Raw genomic sequence first — 23450 nt, 5'->3', positions numbered from 1 at the left:
GCTAATTTAAACTAGAGACCTTAGCCTTGTCCGAACCAGTTGATTCTCTCAGCACGTGGTGTGAGTCTGTGCTGGGCTGGATGAGTTCTTGTTACACTGAGAGGCAGCACCCAGAATGAGCGGGAACCGTGGTGCCCTCTGCCATTATAGTGTGTGTATTCTAACTGGTGATTGGCTGCGGTGTTTGTACATGTTGATAGGTCCCTGTGTGTGTCCATCAGTGTGTGTCTGCACCATGATATACTGGTGTATATTATGACATCCCCCCTTTTATAAACAAATGTTGATATAGGCATGTGATAATAAATAGTGTGGGTGTATGGAGAATGTACCTAGCTACGTGTGAGGTGCGAAGACATATGTACAAAGCTATATACAGGGAATAAGACTATTTACAGAGGAAGGTGCCTGGTGCAGATGACTACCATGAACTGGAACAACCAACGAATCTATTTACAAATTACTGGATAACGAATGCAACAATGAAGGATAGAGAAAAAAAAACATTTCAGAGAGTCCACATGGGTACAGAGTTCATAAGTTCAGTCTCTGAGGTAGGCGACGAATTCTAGTTGACCGCATCAAGGGTAGGGCAAGGGCTGGCGCATCAGGATCCGGGAGCGCTGCAGCACGTCAGGGGCAGGCAGAGCGACCAGAAGCGCACACACACAGTCCACGGCGGGATCAGTAGAAGAGCTGGTCAGAGGATCCCGTGACAACCCTGGAACCAGGCGAAGAGCACGCCTATTGCGGCGCCGAATGGATCCATCCGGTAAGCGGACCAGGAAGGAGCGGGGGGGCCACCTGCCTTAGAACGACAGTAGGTGCAGACTAGCCACCATCCGGGAGGTGGATGTGAACCTTGTCGCGTGGATGGATGTCGGGAAGGTCAGCAGCCCGTGAGTCGGAGGACGTTTTCTGCTGCAGTTGAGACATGTGCATGCGGTGGAGCACGGGGACATAATCGAGGTTGGGAGCAAGAATCGATGGCACCATCGTCCTGAGAGTGGGGTTCATTAGTAGCTGAGCAGGCGACAGGCCGGTGGAGAGCAGGGCGGAGCGATAGGCTAGCAGAGCAAGTTGGAAATCTGAGCTGGCGTCAGCGGCCTTGCTGAGGAGCCGCTTGACGATGTGGACCCCCTTTTCCGCCTTCCCATTGGATTGGGGGTATAGGGGACTGGACGTAACGTGCTCGAAATTGTAGTGTCGGGCAAATCCGGCCCATTCCTGGCTCGCGAAACAGGGGCCATTGTCTGACATGACCGTCAGTGGAATGCCATGTCGGGCAAATGTCTCTTTACACGCCCTGATCGCAGCCGAGGATGTGAGATCGTGCAGCCTGATGACCTCCGGGTAACTGGAGAAGTAGTCGATGATGATGATGCAGTCCCTGCCCAATGCATGGAACAGGTCGATGCCCACTTTGGTCCAAGGCGATGTGACGAGCTCATGGGGCATCAGGGTCTCCCGTGGTTGGGCGGGCTGAAAACGCTGGCAGGTAGAGCAGTTGAGCACCACATTGGCGATGTCATCATTGATGCCCGGCCAGTAGTCGGCTTCTCTGGCCCTGCGGCGGCATTTCTCGATTCCTAAATGGCCTTCATGGAGTTGCTCCAACACTAGCTGGCACATGCTTTGTGGAATGACGATGCGATCCAATTTCAGGAGCACATGGACAACCGCCAGGTCATCGCGGACGTTGTAAAATTGCGGGCATTGGCCCTTGAGCCACCCGTCTGACATTAGACGCATTACCCGCTGCAGACATGGATCAGCCGCTGTCTCGCGGCGAATTTGCATTAGTCGTGCATCCGAAGCTGGCAAATGGGAGGCTGCAAGCTGAACTTGAGCATCTATTCGGCAAATGAAGCCGTTGTGATCACACAGAGTTGTGATCAACCTTGAGAGGGCTTCGGCAACAGCAAGGTCCTTGCCAGGGGTATAGATCAGTTGAAAGTCGTACCTGCGCAGCTTGAGTAGGATACGCTGGAGGCGAGGTGTCACGTCATTCAAGTCCTTTTTGATAATATTTACAAGCGGGCGGTGGTCGGTTTCAACCATGAACTGCGGAAGTCCATAGACGTAGTTGTCGAACTTCACGACTCCAGTGAGAAGGCCGAGACACTCGCATAGCGCTGCTCTGTGGGGGTCATCGCCTACGACGCATATGCAACGGGGGCCCATGACGAGGCCTCGTCTCGTTGCAGGAGCACGGCACCAATCCCCGACTGACTGGCATCAGTAGAGATTTTGGTCTCTTTGGTGGGGTCGTAAAAGGCCAACACTGGGGCCATGGAAAGCTTGGCCTCCAGCTCCTTCCATTCACGCTCCTGAGCGGGGAGCCATCGGGAGGTCCGTGGGCATAGCGGAATGGCGCCAACCACTCCGGTGTCAGGGAATTCTCCGCACCTTTGGGGGCTAGGCCCGCGCTGGAGTGGTTGGCGCCACGCCAAAACCGGCGGCAACGGCCTTTGATGCCCAGCGTCGGGGCTGGCCGAAAGGCCTTCGCCTGTTCGCGCATGCACCGGTGCGTCAGCTGCTGCTAGCGTCACCACCGGCGCATACGCAGTGGAGAGGGTCTCTTCTGCCTCCGCCATGGTGGAGGCCGTGGCGGCGGCAGTAGAAAAAGAGTGCCCCCACGGCACTGGCCCGCCCGCCGATCGGTGGGCCGCAATCGTGGGCCAGGCCACCGTGGGGGCACCCCCGGGGTCCGATCGCCCCGCGTCCCCCCCCCAGGGGCAGCACGGTAGCATGGTGGTTAGCATAAATGCTTCACAGCTCCAGGGTCCCAGGTTCGATTCCCGGCTGGGTCACTGTCTGTGCGGAGTCTGCACGTCCTCCCCGTGTGTGCGTGGGTTTCCTCCGGGTGCTCCGGTTTCCTCCCACAGTCCAAAGATGTGCGGGTTAGGTGGATTGGCCATGCTAAATTGCCCGTAGTGTCCTAAAATGTAAGGTTAAGGGGGGGTTGTTGGGTTACGGGTATAGGGTGGATACGTGGGTTTGAGTAGGGTGATCATTGCTCGGCACAACATCGAGGGCCGAAGGGCCTGTTCTGTGCTGTACTGTTCTGTGTTCTGTGTTCTGTGACCCGGGGGCCTGCTCGCGGTGCCAGTCCCGCCGCCACCAGAGGTGGTTGAAACCACGTCGGCGGGATTGGCCTCTCAGCGGTGGGACTTAAGCCCATCGCGGTCCGGAGAATCGCCACGACGGGCACGCCGATTGGCGCGGCGTGATTCCCGCCCCCGCCAATTCCCGGGTGGCGAAGAATTCCGGCCACGGCGGGGGCGGGATTGACGCCGACCCCGGGCGATTCTCTGACTTGATACTCGACTGTCCGAAGGAGCATTTGGCCCTGTTGAGGCGGAGGCCGTGTTCGTGGATGCGCCTGAAAACGTGCTTGAGGCGGGTTGACCAGATAATAATGTCGTTGACATATACCCAGACTCCGTCGATCCCCTCCATCATCTGCTCCATGATCCGATGGAAAACTTCGGACACAGAAATGATGCCAAATGGCATCCGGTTGTAGCCGAACCTGCGAAAGGATGTGTTGAACGTACACAGCTTTCTGCTTGACTCATCTAGTTGGATCTGCCAGAAACCCTTCGAGGCATCCAGTTTTGAGAATAGTTTGGCGTGGGCCATCTCGGACGTGAGCTCCTCACGTTTCGGAATCGGGTAGTGCTCCCGCATGATATTCTGATTCAGATCTTTAGGATCAATACAGTTCCGCAGCTCGCCGGACGGTTTCTTGACGCAGACCATGGAGCTTACCCAGTCTGTGGGTTCCGTGACCCTAGAGATGACTCCTTGGTCCTGGAGGTCCTGGAGCTGTTGCTTGAGGCGGTCCTTGAGGGGCGCTGGGACTCTGCGAGTGCGTGAACAACAGGCGTGGCGTTGGGCTTGAGTAAGATTTTGTATGTGTAAGGGAGCGTGCCCATGCCTTCGCAAACATCATGGTATTGCTGGATGATGGAGTCGAGCTGCGCCCTGAAGTCTGTGTCAGAGGATGCAGACACATCGCTTGAAGAGAGAGAGGGTACTCTCTGCACTAAGTGGAGCAGCATGCATGCCTGCGCACCAAGCAGGGAGGCTTTTGAGGCAGCAACAATCTCAAACAGGAGAATGGCTGTGTGAGCACGATATGTCACCTCAAGGTGGCAGGAGCCGCCGGCGGCGATGGTATTGCCATTGTAGTCCAGCAATTTACAGGCAGATGGCAGGACAGCAGGCTGTACGCAGAGCTTGCGGAAATCAGATGATGCGATGAGATTGGCAGAAGCGCCAGTGTCCAGGCGGAACCTGACAGGGGACCGGTTGACCGTAAGGGTGGCACACCACTCATCATCCTGGCTGATGCTGTGGACGTGGACAGGTTCAGTGCCATGGTTGGGGTCATCATGTTGGTAGTAATGATGCCGATTTGGAATGGGACCTGTGGGTCATCGCAGACACAGTTGGAAGCAAGGTCTGGAGTAGGTTCGTTGATGGCAGGCTGGATAGCCCTGACGTCTCTGTGGGGTTGGGTGGACCTCCTGAAAACAGCAGGCAGGGAAAATCTGCACATTGCAGCGTAGTGGCCTCATTTGCCACACTGAAGGCAGCGTCAGGACTTCGCGGGACATTGCCGCTTTAAGTGGGTGGAGCCGCAGTTGCCGCACGCCGGAGCATCGGGGCGTTCGTCGCGCCACCGCACCTGCGTGAAGTGGTCCGTGACATCAGCACGCTCACTGCATGTGAGTGTGGGACTCTTCGAAAAGCGCGCAAAATGGCCACCACCGTTCAGATTCAGAGCCTGAAAAGATTTAATAATTTGGACCCGTTCTGCCTCGTCAGGGGCTTGCCGCGCCGTTTCAGCGGCCTGGATGCAGGAGTAGCGCATGGAGGCATGTTCATGAAGTACACAAGTCTCAATGGCAGTAGAGAGTGAGCTGCTTTACTTTTAGTAGCTGCTGGCGCAGGGGCTCAGATTGAACGTCAAAAACAATCTGGTCACAGAGCATGGAATAAGAGATGGACCCATAGTTGCAGGACTGCGCAAGGATGCGGAGGTGGGTGATAAAGGACTGGAAAGGCTCGTCCTTACCCTGAATTCGCTGCTGAAACATGTATCTCTCGAAGCTCTCGCTGACCTCGACCGCGCAGTGGCTATCGAACTTTAGAATCACTGTCTTGAACTTCGATTTGTCCTCCCCCTCATCGAAGGTGAGCAAGTTGAAAATGTGCAGAGCGTGGTCCCCGGCTGTGAAGAGGAAGAGAGAAATCTTCCGTGCATCCGAGGCAGCTTCCAGGTCCCTGGCCTCGAGGTACAGCTGGAAGCTCTGTTTGAAAAGTTTCCAGTTCAAGCCCAGATTCCCGGCAATGCGGAGAGGCGGCGGCGGGCGAACGGAGTCCATTCTGTAGGATGGCGCGAGACTGGTGGAAGGCAGATCACTGAAAGGTAGGTCTCAGAAGTGCTAGCATCCCTCAACTTCTGGTACCATGAAGTGTTGGCTAGTGTAGACTTGAGAGATGAACAGACACTTTCAACACTGATGAAGGTTCAACTCAATTTTTATTAACTACTTCTAACTAACTAACACACGATGACTGTGGGTCTAAATGATGCTAACTTAAACTAGAGACCTAAGCCTTGTCCGAACCAGTTGATTCTTTCAGCACGTGGTGTAAGTCTGTGCTGGGCTGGATGAGTTCTTGTTACACTCAGAGGCAGCACCCAGAATGAGCGGGAACCATGGTGCCCTCTGCCTTTATAGTGTGTGTATTCTAACTGGTGATTGGCGTTTGGTGTTTGTACATGTTGATTGGTCCCTGTGTGTGTCCATCAGTGTGTGTCTGCACCATGATATACTGGTGTATATTATGACACAGGAGAATGATATTAAGCTGAAAACTGGCACAGCTATATTGAGCTGATAAACCTCCTTCTGTCCATTCAAATTCTCAGATCCTATTCCTTTCATTTTTGGAGCTAAGTTAAATGGTAGTCCATAATATTAAATGTATTTCTACACTTACTTTTATATTTAAAGGCTTTAAAATCCCTGTTTTATACTAGCTTATTTTTGAGTGTTATGGGCCAGGGCTTAGAAACTCCAAAGTGTATTATGAAGTTCACCTGAACTACAACCTTTATGTTGAATTTGGCTAGGGTGAGCACAGAAGCCTTCTCTTCAGGTGTGATTCATCAGACTTCCTAAGCACTTTAATCAAAACAATATTTATTCTAAGAATGTAGTTAACGCATCTATATCTATAAACACAGCAAGAATTTTTATCAATTACGAACATAAAGACACCACACACCTCCAGTAATCTATGTATATAACACTTAATGAATTCCCCCTTAACTGTTCCAATTCAACAACAAAATCCAATAAACCAAACCCCTTTTCATGGGCGTGGCCCGGCAGACTGGATTCTCACTTGAATGGGACTGGTCCTTTCCCTGAGATTCTGATCCAGTCTCAACCAGCAGATTCAAACTCCTTCTCCTTCCGGAAAGCAAACTATATCTTTAAAATTACCAAGGCAGTTAGCCACAACGAATGTGTTTTTTACTGGAACAGCTTTGAAAATGAAAACATAGAAAGACAGGCGCTTCTTTCTCCTTCTGTTGTCCAAAGCAGTCAACTGAAACTGAAACCCAGACACCTCACAGCCACAGCCCAGCACCACCCGCAAAATGACATTACTGAAGCCATGTGATAAGATAAAAACCTTTCTTAAAGGGACACTCACATGAACTGAGTAACTTTCCCCAGCACTGAGTTGTGTTAGGACCACGCAGATTTCAACACGAGTTTGTGAGCCAAATGAAAATTAGCTGTATTTACACTAATATTTACACAGCACCAGTACTTCGCTACTGGTCTTCTATCAAGCCGTACCTAACTGGCTGGCTCTATTTATACAACAGGAAAGGTTAATGATTGCCCCACCACATTATTGGAGAGCTTATACTCCCGGATATCCACGGGGTAACCAATTGTCCCTACCCAGTAGGATCTGTGCAGGTTCCAACAGCAAGCAATCCTGACACCATTGGTACCCGCTAGATCATCTTTTAAGCTGGCCGGTTACTTTAAGGGCACAAGTTCAGGAAATGCTCACAATAGCCAGGAAATTTCAGTGTTGAACATTAATTTGTCACTTTCAGAATAACTCAAAAACACCAAGCACCTGTGTGGAAGGTGTGTATGTGCAACAGTTACTGCCAATCAGGGCACAAGTGCCTCCCTTTTCAGCTAACAAAAAATCAAGCGGCTTTCTATTCTGTAGGGCAACTGCTCTTCTAGCAACCATCTCAGTTTCTATCTGGTTAACAGCTTCCGCGGTGTCATTAGCTACCTGCTCAAGGATGTCTCGTAATTCGCGCAGGTCATAGGCATTAGCGGCTATTCCTAATGGTGGCATCATAATTCCCAGCATTTGTGCCCATGTCATAACACTTCGTGTCGTCCTGTGATGGGGATGGTCCCTTAGTTGTTGGACGTGATGTACATAAGGGACCACATATCCCAAATAGCAGGAGCCTTCCCAATTTTCTGGTAACCACGGGTACGCCTTACGTCCACATATAAAATAGGTGCCGTTATATGCAGTCAGGTTTCCTTTACTATCAGTCATCATTAGTCTAATCGGATCCCCTCCCCAGGGGCCGCCACTAGTTCGATTTTCAACTTCCCAGCATCTGGGAATTTGTGTACAAACCCAACAACTGGACGTATTTACACTTTCTGTGTATGAGTGGGACATGTATATCAAGGTGTTTGTGTTCAGTTTACCCTCTACATGATGTTGGATTAATATGATAATACATAAGAACAGTAGCGCCATCATTCTCTTCAGGTCAGCGTTTTGCCAGTACTCTCAATGTTCCATATGATGTAGTTTACACGAGTTGCGTGGATCACATCAGGCTTTTCTTTTACTTTAACGGCTGTTCGGTTTGTTAGCAGCACTTGGCAGGGTCTATTCCACCTAGGAGAAAAATAATCTTTGTTTAGTTCTTTCACAAACACTTGATCTCCAGGTTTAAAGGGTGTGTATTTCCCTCTTTTGGATGCATCTGAGCCTTTTGCCTTTTGGAACTTTTCATGTTTTTTTTTCTTGGTTTTTTTTTCTTGTTTTTTTTTCTCAGCGGTTTCACACATGGCCTGGGCATATTTTAGTGATGCCTCATTTTCCCATATTATGGCTACTGCCGCTGGAGTCATTGGGGGTTTAGTTCCAGTTGTCATGGAATGTTCCATTACTATCTCATACGGGGTTAAACCCGTATTACGATTTCTCTGATTTCTCAGGGCATACATTACTATGGGTATGGCATCTGGCCATAGCAGCCCATTTTGTTGACACACTTTTGTAACTGCAGCTTTAATAATTAAACCTATATGTCCCGCATAGGAACCTAATGAAGCTGACCCCCTCTCGAAAAAAAACAGGGGAGTAAAAGTAAATAGAAGATTAAGTTAAAAGCGTAACAGATGAGTTTCTGTAGAGAAAGGGAATTCAGATTTTCTGTAGCCGTGAGATAAGGCTAACGGTTAACTGTGATATTTGTGAGCTGTGAAAATCTGTGTGTTTTGTTTAACCAATTAATTTTAGCCAAAGCATGATGTGTGTTGTATTTTTTATCGTCTGTCTTTGTGAGTCAGAGATTAGAACTGAAGTGGTTTTTGTTGCGATTTCTCTGATGAACGGAAACGTTGGAAATTACGATCAGTTTAAAAGAAAGAAAGTGCCTTCCACAATTTGTAACAAAATGTCCAGATTGCTGCAAGTTTTTTTAAAAAACCTTACCTTTATATAGCACCTTTCATGACCACAGGACACCCTAAAGTGCTTACAACCAATGCAGCACTTAAAAAATATAATCGCTTTGTGATGATCGGAATACCTTGCCCCTTTAAGAGGCTTGGCATTGCCCCTTTAAAAGGCTTGGAACCCTGGAGGACTCCGCCTCTGGCTACGCCCCCTGGGAAACAGTATTTAAGATGAGACTCCATTTTGCGAGCACACTTCTCTTGGATGCTGCCATTCTTCACTGCTTATTACTGCCTTTGATTACTGACCTAACTTTCGTGTCGTAATTGAGAGTGCCTCACGCTTTTATACTGTAGACACCGTGACAGCCAATTTGCACAAAGCAAGTTCATCAAACAGCAATGCAATAATGATCATATGTTTTTATGATGTTGATCGAGGGATAAGTATTGGTCAGAACACTCGGGATATCTCTCCTGTTCTTCTTCGAAATAGAGAGTCTCTCTCCACCTGAGGGGCTAGACAAGGCCTCAGTTTAACATACATCTTATCTGAACAATGGAGCACCCGACAGTGCAAGCATTCCCTCATTACTTCACTGTGGGCCTTAAATCCAAAATCTTCTGACAAAGGCCCCAGTGTTATCAGCCATGCCCCCAACACCTCCATAATCAAGTAGCTTGCTGTCACTCATTCTTTGCGTTTGCATATGGTCACTTGATTGAAGTAGGGCACTGTGACCACAAGGATATTCATAGTTGGTTTTACTTAAGTCACTGCTTTTGTTGAGCTTTTTCAAGACAGTATTTAACCGCACAAATCTTCTGCCTTTTGTTTAGGGTATGCGAAATTGAGGCCCAGTGATATTGCAAATGCACTGCTGGACGCAATAAATGATTACCTGTTAGACTTTGCTCAACCTTCACTCTCTTTGATAAGGATTATTTTATTCGACCCACGGATGATGGATCCATTTCGCCAATGTATGGAGCAGCGTTTCAACATTTCACAGCCTGTGGGTGAGAAGCTATTTCAGCACGATACTCTTGCAGGTGTTTTCCATAATCACAAAACCCAGTTCAGTAATCTCCCTTATTTTTCACTGTAAGCTTCAAACTGTTGCAAATCAGCTTCATCCACTCCTGCCCCAGCTTCATCCATTCAGAAAAGCAATCATGGGGCCTGTGTAACATTCTCATTTGCTATACTAATCTGTCTTGTCAGAATAACAGTAGGAACAATTTGTATTTATAATCACACCTTTAACCTAGTAAAATGCCTCAATATGTTTCAAAGGGGAACTGCCAAGAAATGTTTCTTACACCAACCCAAAGTGATATTAGGGCAGAAGACTGAAAGCTTGGTCAATAAATAGGTTTTAAGGGAGGAAAGCAAGGTGAAAAGATTTAGGGAAGAAATTCTACACTTTAGGGACCAGGCAACTGAAGGCAGAGCCGGACTGATTAATATCGGGGAAGTTCATGAGGCGCGAAATGGAGAGAGTATAGCTATCTTGAAGGGCTGGCGAATATTACAGAGATAGGGTACGGCAAGGCCTTGGAGGGATTTGAACACAAGGTTGCGAATTTTAAACGAAGAGCCATTGTAAGTTAGTGAGCGCAGGGCGGTGAGCGGGACTTGGAAAAACTTAGCACAGGGATAGTTTTAGATGGCTGCAAGTTTATGGAGGGCAGAAAAGGGAAGCCTACCAGGGGTGCATTGGAATCATCTACTCTGGAGGTGACGACGCTGTGGATGAGGGTTTCTGCAACAGATGAGCTGAGGCAGAGCCGTAGTCAGGTTATATTACTGTGGTGGAAATAGGCAGGTTTAGTAATGGTATGGTTATGTACCCAGAAACTCACCTTAGAGTCAGACCTGGCAGTAGGGCTGCAAACAGTCTGATTCAATCTCAGATACAAGGGGCGCGATTCAGCAGACACAAGTGAAAGTCCTCTCTTGGGTGTGTTTGGCGGGGTTTTTCTCGATGGCTGCAGCGGTGAGATTCACCCCGCTATTCATCGGCATGTTGCCAGTTTTTTGGTCCTTGGGTAGTTTCTCTCCGCCGAGGCCACATTAGGCAGCTGTCCTGCGCTGGTGAGCTAATATCCTCACAGATTGGGCAACATTTTGGAAGGTTGCCCCGATCTCTACACCCCTCTTTCAGCCCCGTCTTTCAGAATCATACCCCCCCCCCCCCAACCTTTTTTGGGGCTCGCAAACACCCCTCACCCCATATCATATGGGAAAGGCCACGCCCGAGCCCTACCCCTGGCACTGCCAAAGTGGCACCTGGGCACCTTGGCACTGCCAATCTCGCACCCTGACAATCTAGCACAGAACCTATTGAAGTTAGGAACTTAAGATCCTAACCCATATCAAAACTAAGCAGTACGTTATACTTTCACCTTTTTAAAATATATCGGATGCTGTTAGAGTGTTGTAGGTACATTGTAAAACACCTGCGACTAATATTTTGGTACTGGCAGTTAAATTGATGTCTGCTATATACTAGAAGTGACACCATTTAATGTAGTGAGTTCTTTTGCAGACATGTAGTTATTATGTTGTTGAGCCCTGCAGATCTAATTCCATCTGATTTAGAGAGAGGTTAGGATTGGTTTCTGGAAGCATAAAATCCATCTTATTTACTTTGGCAATCTCAGACTTCAAAGACTCATAATTTTAAAGTTTTATATTTTGTGCTTATTGTAATAATTCCAGTATAAATTTCTTTCTCTGCACTGCAGAATGTTAGCAGGAAGCCTGCACTAAACACGTTATATCAATTTTATTTTTCAGCACAAACAGCTTTTTCAGCAAATCCTGCACTTGCCTTCAATCCTGTGGCTGCCATCAATCCTGTGGCTGCCATCAATCCTGTGGCTGCCATCAATCCCGTCCCTGCCGTCAATCCTGCCCCTGCCAACAATTCTGTCCTTGCCATCAAACTTCCTTCTGTCCTCAAACGTTTCTTTGCTCCCAGACCTGTTCCTGCAGTCAAACCTGCTTATCCAACCATTCTGAGTGCAGCAAAGTTTTTAATTTGCATGGTTGAAGTGTATGGCGTAACAAAGAATGACATTACGAAGGCTCAGAAGCATGTTGAAGATCTAATTAAAGAAAAATGCCAGAGCAAAGCAATAACAAATAAATATGCAGCCTGTTTCTCAGATGCCGAAAAACAACGAATCTTAGATCTCTGCGAAAAACATCAATTGAGAGTCAAAATTGAGCAAGAGAAAATAACAATAGACGGGCACAGTGCCGACATTCTGGAATCCGTTATTGAAGTGAACTCGATGTTCCAGGCTGTCAAAGGAAGAGAAGATAGAAGGCAGGAAGAGACTCAGATGAAGAGGTTTGTCCAGTGGGAGTTTGTGCACAATGGAGCAGTTCAACCCTATGATCAATCTTTAAACTGCGACCTTGAAAAAGCTTACAGGGATACAAAGAAAACCTTAGATTTTACAAAAAATGGGACAAAATGCACCATTGACTTTGGCAAGATGCAAGAAAGTGATTCAAAAGGAAATGTAGTGGATATTAAGAGAAGACTTCTTGAAGGAGGTATATCAAAACAAATAGTTGTCTTTATAAAATAATTATTTGGGGAACATGATGTACACATCATGCTGTAACTTTATAAATTACTTTAGATTATCCTTCAGTTTTCGTTTTACATAGAAAGATACACAGAAAATAGAAGCAGGAGGAGGCCATTCAGCCCTTCGAACCTGCTCTGCCATTCATTATGATCATGGCTGATCATCAAGTTCAATACCCTGATCCTGCCTTCCCCTCGTATCCCTTGATTCCTTCAGCCCCAAGAGCTATATCTAATTCCTTCTTGAAATTACACGACGTTTTGGCCTCAGCTACTTTCTGTGGGAGTGAATTCCACAGATTCACCATTCTCTGTGTGAAAACATTTCCCCTAACCTCAGTCCTAAAAAGGTTTACCTTATCCTCAAACTATGACCCCCTAATTCTGTAGTATTTTGAACAACAATGTGCTTCTCTTTATGAGCAAGACTGGTTAGAAGCCTCGAAGCCCTGATTTAGTTACTTCACTCTGATCGGTTCCAGCAAAACCCCATCCAAATTCTGTGGATAGGGTTAGTTGCATAAATGATCAGGGATTAGCTCTATGGCTCTTCTTGCTCTCATGCCAAGGTAACCCCTCCACCCACCCCCTGGCAATTCATACCCACCGTGCCCAGGTAATCCCTCTCATCCCCTATGGAACCTCCTACTCCCCCATGCTTCAGCCAACCCCTATGGTTCTTCTTGCTCCCATGCCAAGGTAATCCCACCACCCAGACCCATGGCACCCCATACCACTTCATGCCCTTACCCAACCCGGCACGGTGGCACAGTGGTTATTACTCTGCCTCACAGCGACAGGGGCTTGGTTTTAATTCCAGCTTTGGGTGACTGCATGTTCTCCCTGTATCTGTGTGGGTTTCCTCCGGGTGTTCCGGTTTCCTCCCACAGTACAAAGATGTGCAGGTTAGGTGGATTGGCCATGCTAAATTGTCCCTTATTGCCCAGGAATGTGCAGTTGGATGGGGTTACTGAGATAGGGTAGGGGAGTGGGCCGAGGGTCGATTCAGACTCGATGTGCCAAATGTCCTCCTTCTGCACTGTAGGGATTCCATGATTCTATGTTACCTCACAATCCCCCATGCTGAGGTATCCCGACACCCACCCCTTATGGCACCCCATAACTTCCATGCCAAGGAAAGCCTCCCTCAAAAAAAGACCCCGATGGCCTGAGAGCCCAGAAATCCATTAACCTTTTGAAACACCTGAACCCAGAGAAACCATTGTTGTTATTGACAACTTTAGCTCTATTTTCTCTACTGTCAATTTCACGATGTTTGTTATCACAAGTTTAAGAGGTTTCAAGTGCCTACAGTTTCAGCTATTGAAACTTTAATCAGTCTGGATGTTTAACACTTTTATTGCCCTTTAGTAAAAAGGGTTGTTTGTTAATAAATTCAAAAATGATCAATGAGTGACTTTTTTAAAGATTCATTTTTAACAAATGTTACTGGCACTATAGGGTTCATTGTATGTGGTGGATGAATGGGCAAGGGCCTGCCACTGCTTGATTGAAGAGATAGCTTGATGATATGATCATCAAACTCTGAAGATGGATGGGCTAAGACTTTCTTCATTCAAACTTAGTGTACCTTCAGGATGGTTAGGATCAGGACTGAAGGATTGAGATTGTGTACAGATTACAAAAGCACAGTGATGCTGCTGTGTTCTGACCACAAAAATATCGGCATTGGAATGTGAGCAGTCAGGCTTAAATAATATAGACTGGAACATCAGAGTGATGTGGGAGATTTTCCTCAATCTTCAGGAGCCAGAAGGAAACCTAAAAGTGTTTTCTTCTTGAAAGTTTACACTTTGAAAGTTTAAATAATGCCCCGAATGTCTTCATCTCAGTAAGCAGAGATGAGCAGGAACGAATTGCCTTCACAGCACTGTTTTGCTTTAATGTTAGATGACAAGAATGTTGCGCATATCGAAATTAACCTAGTTTGCAAAGATTTACAAATGCAACGTTAAACTTTGACATTAACTTTTGGAACTGCATCTGTGTCTATTTAATGTTCCAGCCAAAGCTGAACTCCCAGCAAATTGGACCAACATGAAAAATGAAGAGGTTTTAATTGTTACTCTTCAGCCAAGTACAACAGAATACAAAGACCTGGCAGAGATATTCAAGAAATCCTGTATGCCAAATATTGTTGACATAGTCAAGGTATGCGTGTTCACTAAATTCTGATTGCATGTATTATTGCTTTTTCCTCAACTTTGTTCTTAAAGAATTAAAGTTTCTAACAAACATTGGGGGCAAGATTCTCTGGCCTCCCCACGGCAACAGGAGGTGGCCCGCCATTGGCTGGCAGCGGGATCTTTCAGTTCTACGCTGCCAATGGGATTTCCCATTGAATCCATCCCTTGCTGCCGGGAAACCCATGGGGGGGGGGGGGGGGGGGGGGGGGGTGCCATCGGCAGGGCAGTAAGATCCTACTGGCCTGATAGCCGAAATGACTCGTCCTAGGTGTTCGATGTAAGACATAAAAAAAATGTTAAAAACTGATGCTCAAGGTGCTTAAAATATAATGTATTTGGTTTGATATCCATTCATTTCCTCAGCTATAGTATATTAAAAGCTTATCCCTGCCACCAGTGATGGCATCTGAAGTTTTTCACTGTCAACTCCTCAGCTTTGGTTTCGGGAAACCTGCCAGCTAGGGCGTAGAGGAATTTCACCAGCGTGTTGCCTGCTGGAGCGTTTCAGCTATGAACGAAAGCTGGTTAGGCTGGGATTGTTTTGCTTAGAGCTGAGAAGGCTGAGGGGGTGACCTGATTGAGGTGTACAAAATTACATATGTGTGGATAAGAAGAAATGGTCCCCTTAGTGGAGTGGTCAATAACCAGGGGACATAGATTAAAGGTTAGGAACACGAGATTTAGAGGGATTTGAGAAAAAATATTCTTTACCCAGAGGGTGGTGGGAAGTTGAAGCTCACTGCCTAAAACAATGGTCGAACCCTTGCAACATTTAAGAAGCATTTGGGTGAACACTTAAACTGCCATAGCTATAAGGCTACGGAACTTCTGGAAGGGTCGACGGCACTCTGTGCTGTAAAACTCTATGACTCTTCAAAGTGAGAGGAGGGACTGCTGGATCAGGAGGCAGTGGTATTTGTGGTGATATGCCTGTGCACAGTTTTGTATTTGTTGTCTGTCAATGTATATGGTTATCAATGCGACCTCCAACCAGCTGGTGGCGATAGAGATCTACCATGTGACTCAAAATATCCAGCAGTTGATAGTAAGTTGCACAAGAGGATAATCGCACTAGGGGAATTCACTGAATTAATTTATTCATCACTGCATCACAATTTGTTAGTTATCTTTCCTTGTGTTTATCTTGTTAATAAATCATCTTACTAGTCAAAGAACTAGATGTTCTGTATGCATTTGTATTACGGCCATAACAAAGAACATGACAGTATTGTCACTGGACTAGTAATTCAGAGACCCAGGGTAATGCTGTGGGGATGAGGATTGAATCTGACCACAGCAGATGGTGAAATTTGAATTCAATGAAATCTGCAATTAAACCATTGTTGTAAAAACCTGTCTCGTTCACTAATGTCCTTTAGGGAAGGAAAGCTTTCATCCTCACCTGATTTGACCGAGATGTGACTCCAGACCCACAGCAATTTGGTTGACACTTAAATGCTACTCAGTTCAAGGGCAATTAGGAATGGGCAGCAAATGTTGTCCCAGAAGGTGTCACACATATCTCCATGTCAGACACGGGGAGAACATGCTGACTCCACACAGACAGTGACCCAAGCTGGAATCGAACCTGGGGCCCTGGCGCTGTGAAGCAACAGTGCTAACCAATGTGCTGCCGTGCCACTCGGATCCACTGTCTCACATCAGACACTCCAGGATCCACTCTCACATCCCTGGGCACTCCAGGATTCACTCTTTCGCAGCCCAGACACTCCTGGATTCACTTTCTCATAGTTCAGACACTCCAGTCACACCTCGGATACTCCAGGATCCACACTCATATACCAGGCATTCCAGGATTCACTCTCACATCCCAGAAACGCCTGGATTCACTCTCTCACTTCAGTAATGACGATAGGTTGGAGAAGTTGGGACTGTTTTCCTCAGAAAAAGTTTGAGAAGAAATTTGATAGAGGTATTCATAATTCTGAGGGGCCTGGACTGAGTAGATAGGGGGGAACATTTCCCACTGGTGCAAGGATTGAGAATGAGGGCACAGACTTAAAGTAATCAGTCAATGAAACAGAAGTGAAATGAAGAGAAACTTTTTCACACAGGAAGTTGTTCGGTTTTGGAATGCACTGCCCGAGAGTGTGATGGAGGCTGGTTCAATTGAAGCATTCTGAAAGGTTTAAGACTGTTCTCTGAAAAAGAAGAATGGGCAGGGTTACAGGGACACTGTATGTTAATGTCATTCTCTGTGTTGCTCATTTGTAGAGCTGGCACGACAGTGGGCCAAATGGCATCCTTCTGTGATTCTATGCCGCTGTGATGATCTTGTTGAATGGCTAAGCATGCTCGACAGACCAAATGGGTCTACTTGAGATTCTCTTTATTCCGTTCAACCAGTAAAATGCAAATAGAACCCCAACAAATGCTGCATTAGGAATCTCCTTCTGCAGGCCTTTTAGTATCAAAAACAATACCTTTCCCATCTGTACTTTCTTGTAGAATTTCATCAGACATCTTCTCCAAATCCGACCTCCGGGAACAGCTCTTCCCCTCTCCTGGAAGGTTGCTCCACTGGAGCTTGGGAATGAATCCCAATGAAACTCAGTTGTATCCCATTGTCAAATCCGTAGCACAGTGGTTAGCACTGTTGCTTCACAGCGCTAGGGACCTGGGTTCAATTCCCGGCTTGGGTCACTGTCTGTGTGGAGTCTGCACGTTCTCCCCATGTCCGTGGGTTTCCTCCGGGTTCTCCAGTTACCTCCCTCAAGTCCCAAAAGATGTGCTGTTAGGTGAATTGGACATTCTGAATTCTCCTTCAGTGTACCCGAACAGGACTAGGGATTTTCACAGTAATTTCATTACTGTGACAATGAAGATTGTTATTATTAGTGTAGCTGGAGTCAGATACAGAGAAAAACCACGTTTGACATTATTAAAGATTATTATTATTAAAAATCCCATTCTGACTGATGGATTCAAGCTCGGTTCAAAATTTCAAGCCCAAAATATTTGTTTCTGGAATAATGTTCAGTCAAATTTAGTAATATTACATCCGGAATGTATTTTATTAAATGATGTTAGCTTCAATTCTTCACCTATTTCTTTTTACTTTAAAATCTAACAGAGTATACATTTCTCGTCTAGATTGAAAGGGTTCAGAATTGCAAGCTTTGGCAAAGTTATTCTGTCCACAAAGAAGCTGCAGAAAGAAAAAACCTTGGGCAAAATGTTGAGCAGGTCCTTTATCATGGGACTACAAAGGACATTTCTAAAAAAGTGAACAAAACTGGCTTCAACCGAAGCTTTTGCGGGAGAAATGGTAAGTACCTGAGAAATACGCTGACCAAAATTCTGCTGGAATATTCAGGCCGCAAACAGTCTGACAAAGAACAGGGATCAATTCAAATTAAGGAATTTAGCAGCTGCCTGTTCTGAGTTTATGTTAAGAATTTTTAAGGTGGTAAATTCAGGTGCCGATCGGGTGGGGAAAATGGCACCATAAACCGTTCAAGGTTAACTGTAAGTGGCTAATGTTATACGGCACAGGAATATGATATACAGGAAGACATGTCAACATTGGAGATAATCCAGAGGTTTCAGAAGGATGGTGCCAGCTATTGGAAGCTACAAGCATGAGGGGAGATTTGAGAGAGTCTTAGGAATCACTGCTTGAAAGAATTTGAATGACAAGGCTACAGACCAAGTGCTGGAAAAGGGCATTCGAATAGATAGGTACTTGATGGCCGCGTAGACACGATGGGCCGAAGGGCCTTTTTCTGTGCTACAAAGCTTTATGTCTCTGTGTGTCCATGAGCTGTTGAATCCATTTCCACTGGAGCAGTGAGAGATGAGGGAATTCATACAAGTTTCCCACAATGGGAAACCACAACGGCCGGCTGCGGGAACGGAGAATCTCACTGCTGGTAGGGGCGCGCCACGCCGAAAAACGGGGCTGAGAATCTCGCTCCAGATTTGTTTCAAGGTGGTAGTGTTGGAAGAGTAATGGCTGTGAATAAAACACTGATACACAAGCAATGCGGAAATTCTGGAAATCTGAAATAAAGGTCAGGATATTCCACCCTCCCGCAACAGGGTTTCCCATGGTAAATGCGGCGAGCTGTTGGTTACTGCCTTCTGAAATGTTCAAGGGCAATTAGGGATGGACAACTGGCCTTGCCAGTGATGTCCACAACCCATCAAAGAATGCAAAAAAATCTCTTGCCTTTGATTTTCAAGTTGCAATTTTTCTATTTGCAGTCCTTAGAATTTTCACATGGTTTCAGAAGGTGCAATAGATCAAATTGCCTTTCTAAGCAATCTAAGGCAGGAACTGAAGAACTTAGATTGGGGATGGATGTTTGAGGGTAAATCAACATCTGACACGTGGGAGCCTTTCAAACGTTAGTTGATTAGAATTCAGGACCGGCATGTTCCTGTGTGGATGGAGGACAAGTATGCAAGTTTCGGGAATGTTTGATAATGAGCGATACTGTGAGCTTAGTCAAAAAGAAAAAGGAAGCATTTGTAAGGTCTAGAAGGCTGAGAACGAACAGAGCCCTTGAAGAATATAAAGAAAGTAGGAAGGAGCTTAAGCAAGGTGTCAGGAGGGCTAAAAGGGGTCATGAAATGTCCTTAGAAAACAGGATTAAGGAGAATCCCAAAGCATTTTATATGTATATAAAGAGCAAGAGGGTATCCAGGGAAAGGAGAGAGGAGGGAATCTATGCATGGAGCTAGAAGAAATGTGTGAGGTACTAAATGAGTACTTTGCATCAGTATTCACCGAAGAGAAGGGCTTGGTGGATGATGAGTCTAGAGAAGGGTGTGCAGATAGTCTGGGTCATGTCAATATCAAAAAGGACGAAGTATTTGGTGTCTTAAAAAGCATTAAGGCAGATAAGCCCCCAGGGCCTGATGGGATCTATCCCAGAATACTGAGGGAGGGAAGGGAAGAAATTGCTGGGGGCCTTGACAGACATCTTTGTATTCTCATTGGCTACAGGTGAGGTCTCAGAGAACTGGAGACTAGCCAATGTTGTTCCTTTGTTTAAGAAGAGTAGCAGGGATAATCTAGGAAATTATAGGCTGGTGAGCCTTATGTCAGTGGCAGGAAAATTATTGGAGAAGATTCTGAGGGATAGGACTTAATCACATTTGGAAACAAACGGACATATAAGTGATGGGCAACACGGTTTTGTGAAGGAGAAGTCGTGTTTCACTAACTTGATTGAGTTTTGAGGAAGTGACAAAAATGATTGATGAAGGGAGGGGAGTGGATGTTGTCCACATAGACTTCAGAAAAGCCTTTGACAAGGTCCCTCATGGCAGACCGGTACAAAAGGTGAAGGTACACAGGATCCCTGTAAGAACACTATTCACGGCGCCTTATGCTGCTCTTCTCAAGTATTTGCTTTGTTTGGCCCCTTGTTCCGCACAGTAACTGATCACTGCATGTCGATGGACCATTTGGCAATGTACTCGGTTGATTATTCTTTTTGTCTACTATGTACGTTTTGTGTACGTTCCCTCGGCTGCAGAAAATTACTTTGATACATGTGACAATAAATAACATTTTTAAAAATCAAAAAAGTCAAATCAGAGGTGAGCTGGCAAGATGGATACAGAAGTGGCTAGCTCATAGAAGACAGAGGGTAGCGGTGAAAGGGTGATTTTCTGAATGGAAGGCTGTGACTAGTGGTGTTCCTCAGGGATCAGTGCTGGGACCTTTGTTGTTCATAGTATATATAAATGATTTAGAGGAAAATGTAGCTGGTCTGATTAGTAAGTTTGCGGACAATTCAAAGATTGGTGGAGTTGCAGATCATGAAGAGGATTGTCAGAGGATACAGAAGATATAGATCAGTTGGAGACTTGGGCAGAGATATGGCAGATGGAGTGTAATCCAGGCAAATGTGAGGTAATGGACTTTGGAAGGTCTAATACAGGTGGGAATTATACAGTAAATGCCTTCATCGATCGGGACATTGAGTATAAAGATTGGCAAGTCATGCTGCAGCTGTACAGAGCCTTATTTTGCCAAATTTGAAATATTGCGTACATTTTTTTCATCGCCACACTACCAGAAGGATGTGGAGGTTTTGGAGAGGGTATAGAAGAGGTTTACCAGGATGTTGCCTGATCAGATGGGCATTGGCTATGAGGAGAGGTTGGATCAACTCAAATTGTTTTCATTGGAATGATAGAGGTTGAAGGGGGACCTGATAGAGGTTTACAAAATTATGAGTGGCATGGACAGAGTGCACAGTCAGACACTTTCTTCCAGGGTGGAAATGTCAGTTACTAGGGGACATAGCTTTCAAGTGCTTGGAAGAAAGTTTAGAGGAGATGTGCGAGGCAAGTTTTTTACACAGAGGGTGGTGAGTGCCTGGAATGCACTACTGGGGAAGGTGGTGGAAGCAGATATGATAGTGAAGTTTAAGAGGCATCTTGATGAATGCATGAATAGAATGGCAATAGAGGAATATGGACCCCAGAAGTGCAGAAAGTTTCATTTTAGAAAGGCATCATGATTGGCGCAGTCTTGAAGGGCCAAAGGGTCTGCTCTTGTGCTGTACTATTCTTTGTTCTTTGTACTAAGCAATTCTCTAGTAATATACCTTTCATGCTTCTTAGCCACTGCCTATGGAAAAGGAACTTACTTTGCCTTGAATGCCTCCTATTCATGTAAGAAGATATACTCCAACCCTGATTCTAATGGATGCCAACACATTTATTACGCTCGAGTGATTACTGCGAAGCAATGCAGAGGACAAAAAGATATGCTGGAACCATTGCCAGTGAATGCACAAAATGACTCAACAGACCTATGCGACTGTGCAGTGGATAATTTAGCTCATCCCACTATTTTTGTTGTTTTTTGCGATTCTGGAGCGTACCCAGAGTACTTAATAAGCTTCAAAACAAAGACAGCATGAGTCCGAAGCAGCCTGTCCAGCGACCATGGTTTCATTGAAACTTCTTTGAATTTCAGTAATATGTCTGGTAAATCCAGCATTTTACAAGTTGCAGCTTATGCTTTGAGGATCTGTTCCGGATACTGTAATGTTTCTGATTGCCACTGGGCACTCTTTCCAAACCTAACGTGAAACAGCATAACCGTAAAAGACAAAAAAAAGTGTCTTGTTTCTTCATCATAAATTATCATCCAGGATCTTGATTGAGAGGGTGGGCAAGCATTGTCAGGGACCCACAGAAATGGCGCTCCCCCTCAAAAAAAACAAGTGGTAGTCAGGGATGGGAAGGGAATGAGTAAAATCTGGGATCTGATGAGTGGGTTTGGATCAGCCAGCGGAGACCCCAGGTATCCTTGGCGGGGCAGGAGGACGCTGTTGGTTCACCTGGCCCACCAGTAACTTTGAGAATGTTAAACCAAAGTAAAGACAGCTGGCCCCCTGTGGCCGGGATTCTGTCTGTTGCCAGTGAGCTCAAGACTGTGCGGCCTTCAGTCAGGCCTGTTGTTAGAATAATACACACCATCCAACAATGTCATCAGCATGTGAATAAGCCATTGAAGTTTGACTTCCGCTTCACTGGAGCAGTCACCTTCCTGAGCCTTAATTCCAGGAAATGTAGATGGTTTGGAACATCAGGTGCAATAAACACATGACCGGCATTAAAACCTCTAAAGTGTTCTCATTGTTGCTGTTTTAAATAGATTAATGAACATATAGATTTGACATTACAGTTTAGTCTACATTGTCTTAAGGGTAGCATGGTGGTTAGCATAAATGCTTCACAGCTCCAGGGTCCCAGGTTCGATTCCCGGCTGGGTCACTGTCTGTGCGGAGTCTGCACATCCTCCCCGTGTGTGCGTGGGTTTCCTCCGGGTGCTCCGGTTTCCTCCCACAGTCCAAAGATGTGCGGGTTAGGTGGATTGGCCATGATAAATTGCCCGTAGTGTCCTAAAAAGTAAGGTTAAGGGGGGGGTTATTGGGTTACGGGTGGATACGTGGGTTTGAGTAGGGTGATCATGGCTCGGCACAATATCGAGGGCCGAAGGGCCTGTTCTGTGCTGTACTGTTCTATGTTCTATGTCTGCAGTTAAAGAGGTAATTTTATGTCTTCCTCGGAATGAGGGTGTAGCTGGAGTCAGATACAGAGTAAAACCAAGTTTGATTTGCCCCAGGCACATGCCTTCACTGAAGTCCTCCACCCATCACACTAGTGTGAATTATTCCCTATTTCCCACACCAGCAACCTACTCTTAATGCGAATGTCACTCTCCTAACAATTTGAATGAAACCAGGAGGTTTGGTGGCTCTGGACCTGCCTCTGGTACCTTTGAAACTGTCCAATCGCGCATCACGGAGTCAATATAGTCGCCAAAGTAAGGAGACGTGTTGGGCTGGATACAAAAAATGAGATGACAGAGCAGTTGATCACTCACTCCTCCCATTGCAATTTATCTGACCTCAAGTCCATTCCATAATTCTAAGCGTCTATACACAGAAATTGAATTTATATATTTGCTCAATGAATCATGTCATCTCTGGATGTTGGCATGAGACCTAATTTACACGAGGTCCTGCCAATAGATGTCCTGTTACCAAAGTGACACAACCCATTCGAATAGGGAAACACAGCCAAAGACATTATAAGAAGGAACAGAAACACCAGCTTGAGGAATTAATTCAGTTACGTTTCTACAACAATTGTCCTTTAGGATACAAACTATTTCGGAATATTTTTCAAGTATTATCGGTAAAACTGTTTTGCTGGACGACGTGATTGCTTTACTGTTAAATTAACTTCTTGTGCCTATCTATATTTTGAACTAAAATAAACATATTATTCTAAAGTGCAATCGGTACTGGTGGGAAGTTGTCATTGTAGATATCATCATCAACAATTTTGTTCATGTGCATTAAATTTAATAA

At 45.9% G+C, this 23450-nt stretch overlaps 1 protein-coding gene across 1 annotated transcript in view; it reads left to right on the top strand.

The window, feature by feature from the left end:
• LOC119962117 (protein mono-ADP-ribosyltransferase PARP14-like) overlaps positions 1–22192 on the top strand; it is a 75152-nt gene extending 52960 nt beyond the window's left edge. Inside the window, exons 16-20 of the mRNA XM_038790003.1 lie at positions 9609–9788; positions 11572–12339; positions 14403–14548; positions 17698–17872; positions 21187–22192. Coding sequence (XP_038645931.1) covers positions 9609–9788; positions 11572–12339; positions 14403–14548; positions 17698–17872; positions 21187–21488 — 1571 coding nt within the window. The 3' untranslated portion in view covers positions 21489–22192. The remainder of the gene's footprint in view (positions 1–9608; positions 9789–11571; positions 12340–14402; positions 14549–17697; positions 17873–21186) is intronic.
• The last annotated feature ends 1258 nt before the right edge of the window (positions 22193–23450 follow it).

The sequence above is a fragment of the Scyliorhinus canicula genome, chromosome 2 (genome assembly GCF_902713615.1).
Source record: "Scyliorhinus canicula chromosome 2, sScyCan1.1, whole genome shotgun sequence".
In the NCBI taxonomy this organism is placed as follows: domain Eukaryota; kingdom Metazoa; phylum Chordata; class Chondrichthyes; order Carcharhiniformes; family Scyliorhinidae; genus Scyliorhinus; species Scyliorhinus canicula.
The sequence above is the reverse complement of the archived record's forward strand: the minus strand, read 5'-3'. Positions and strand labels throughout refer to the sequence as shown.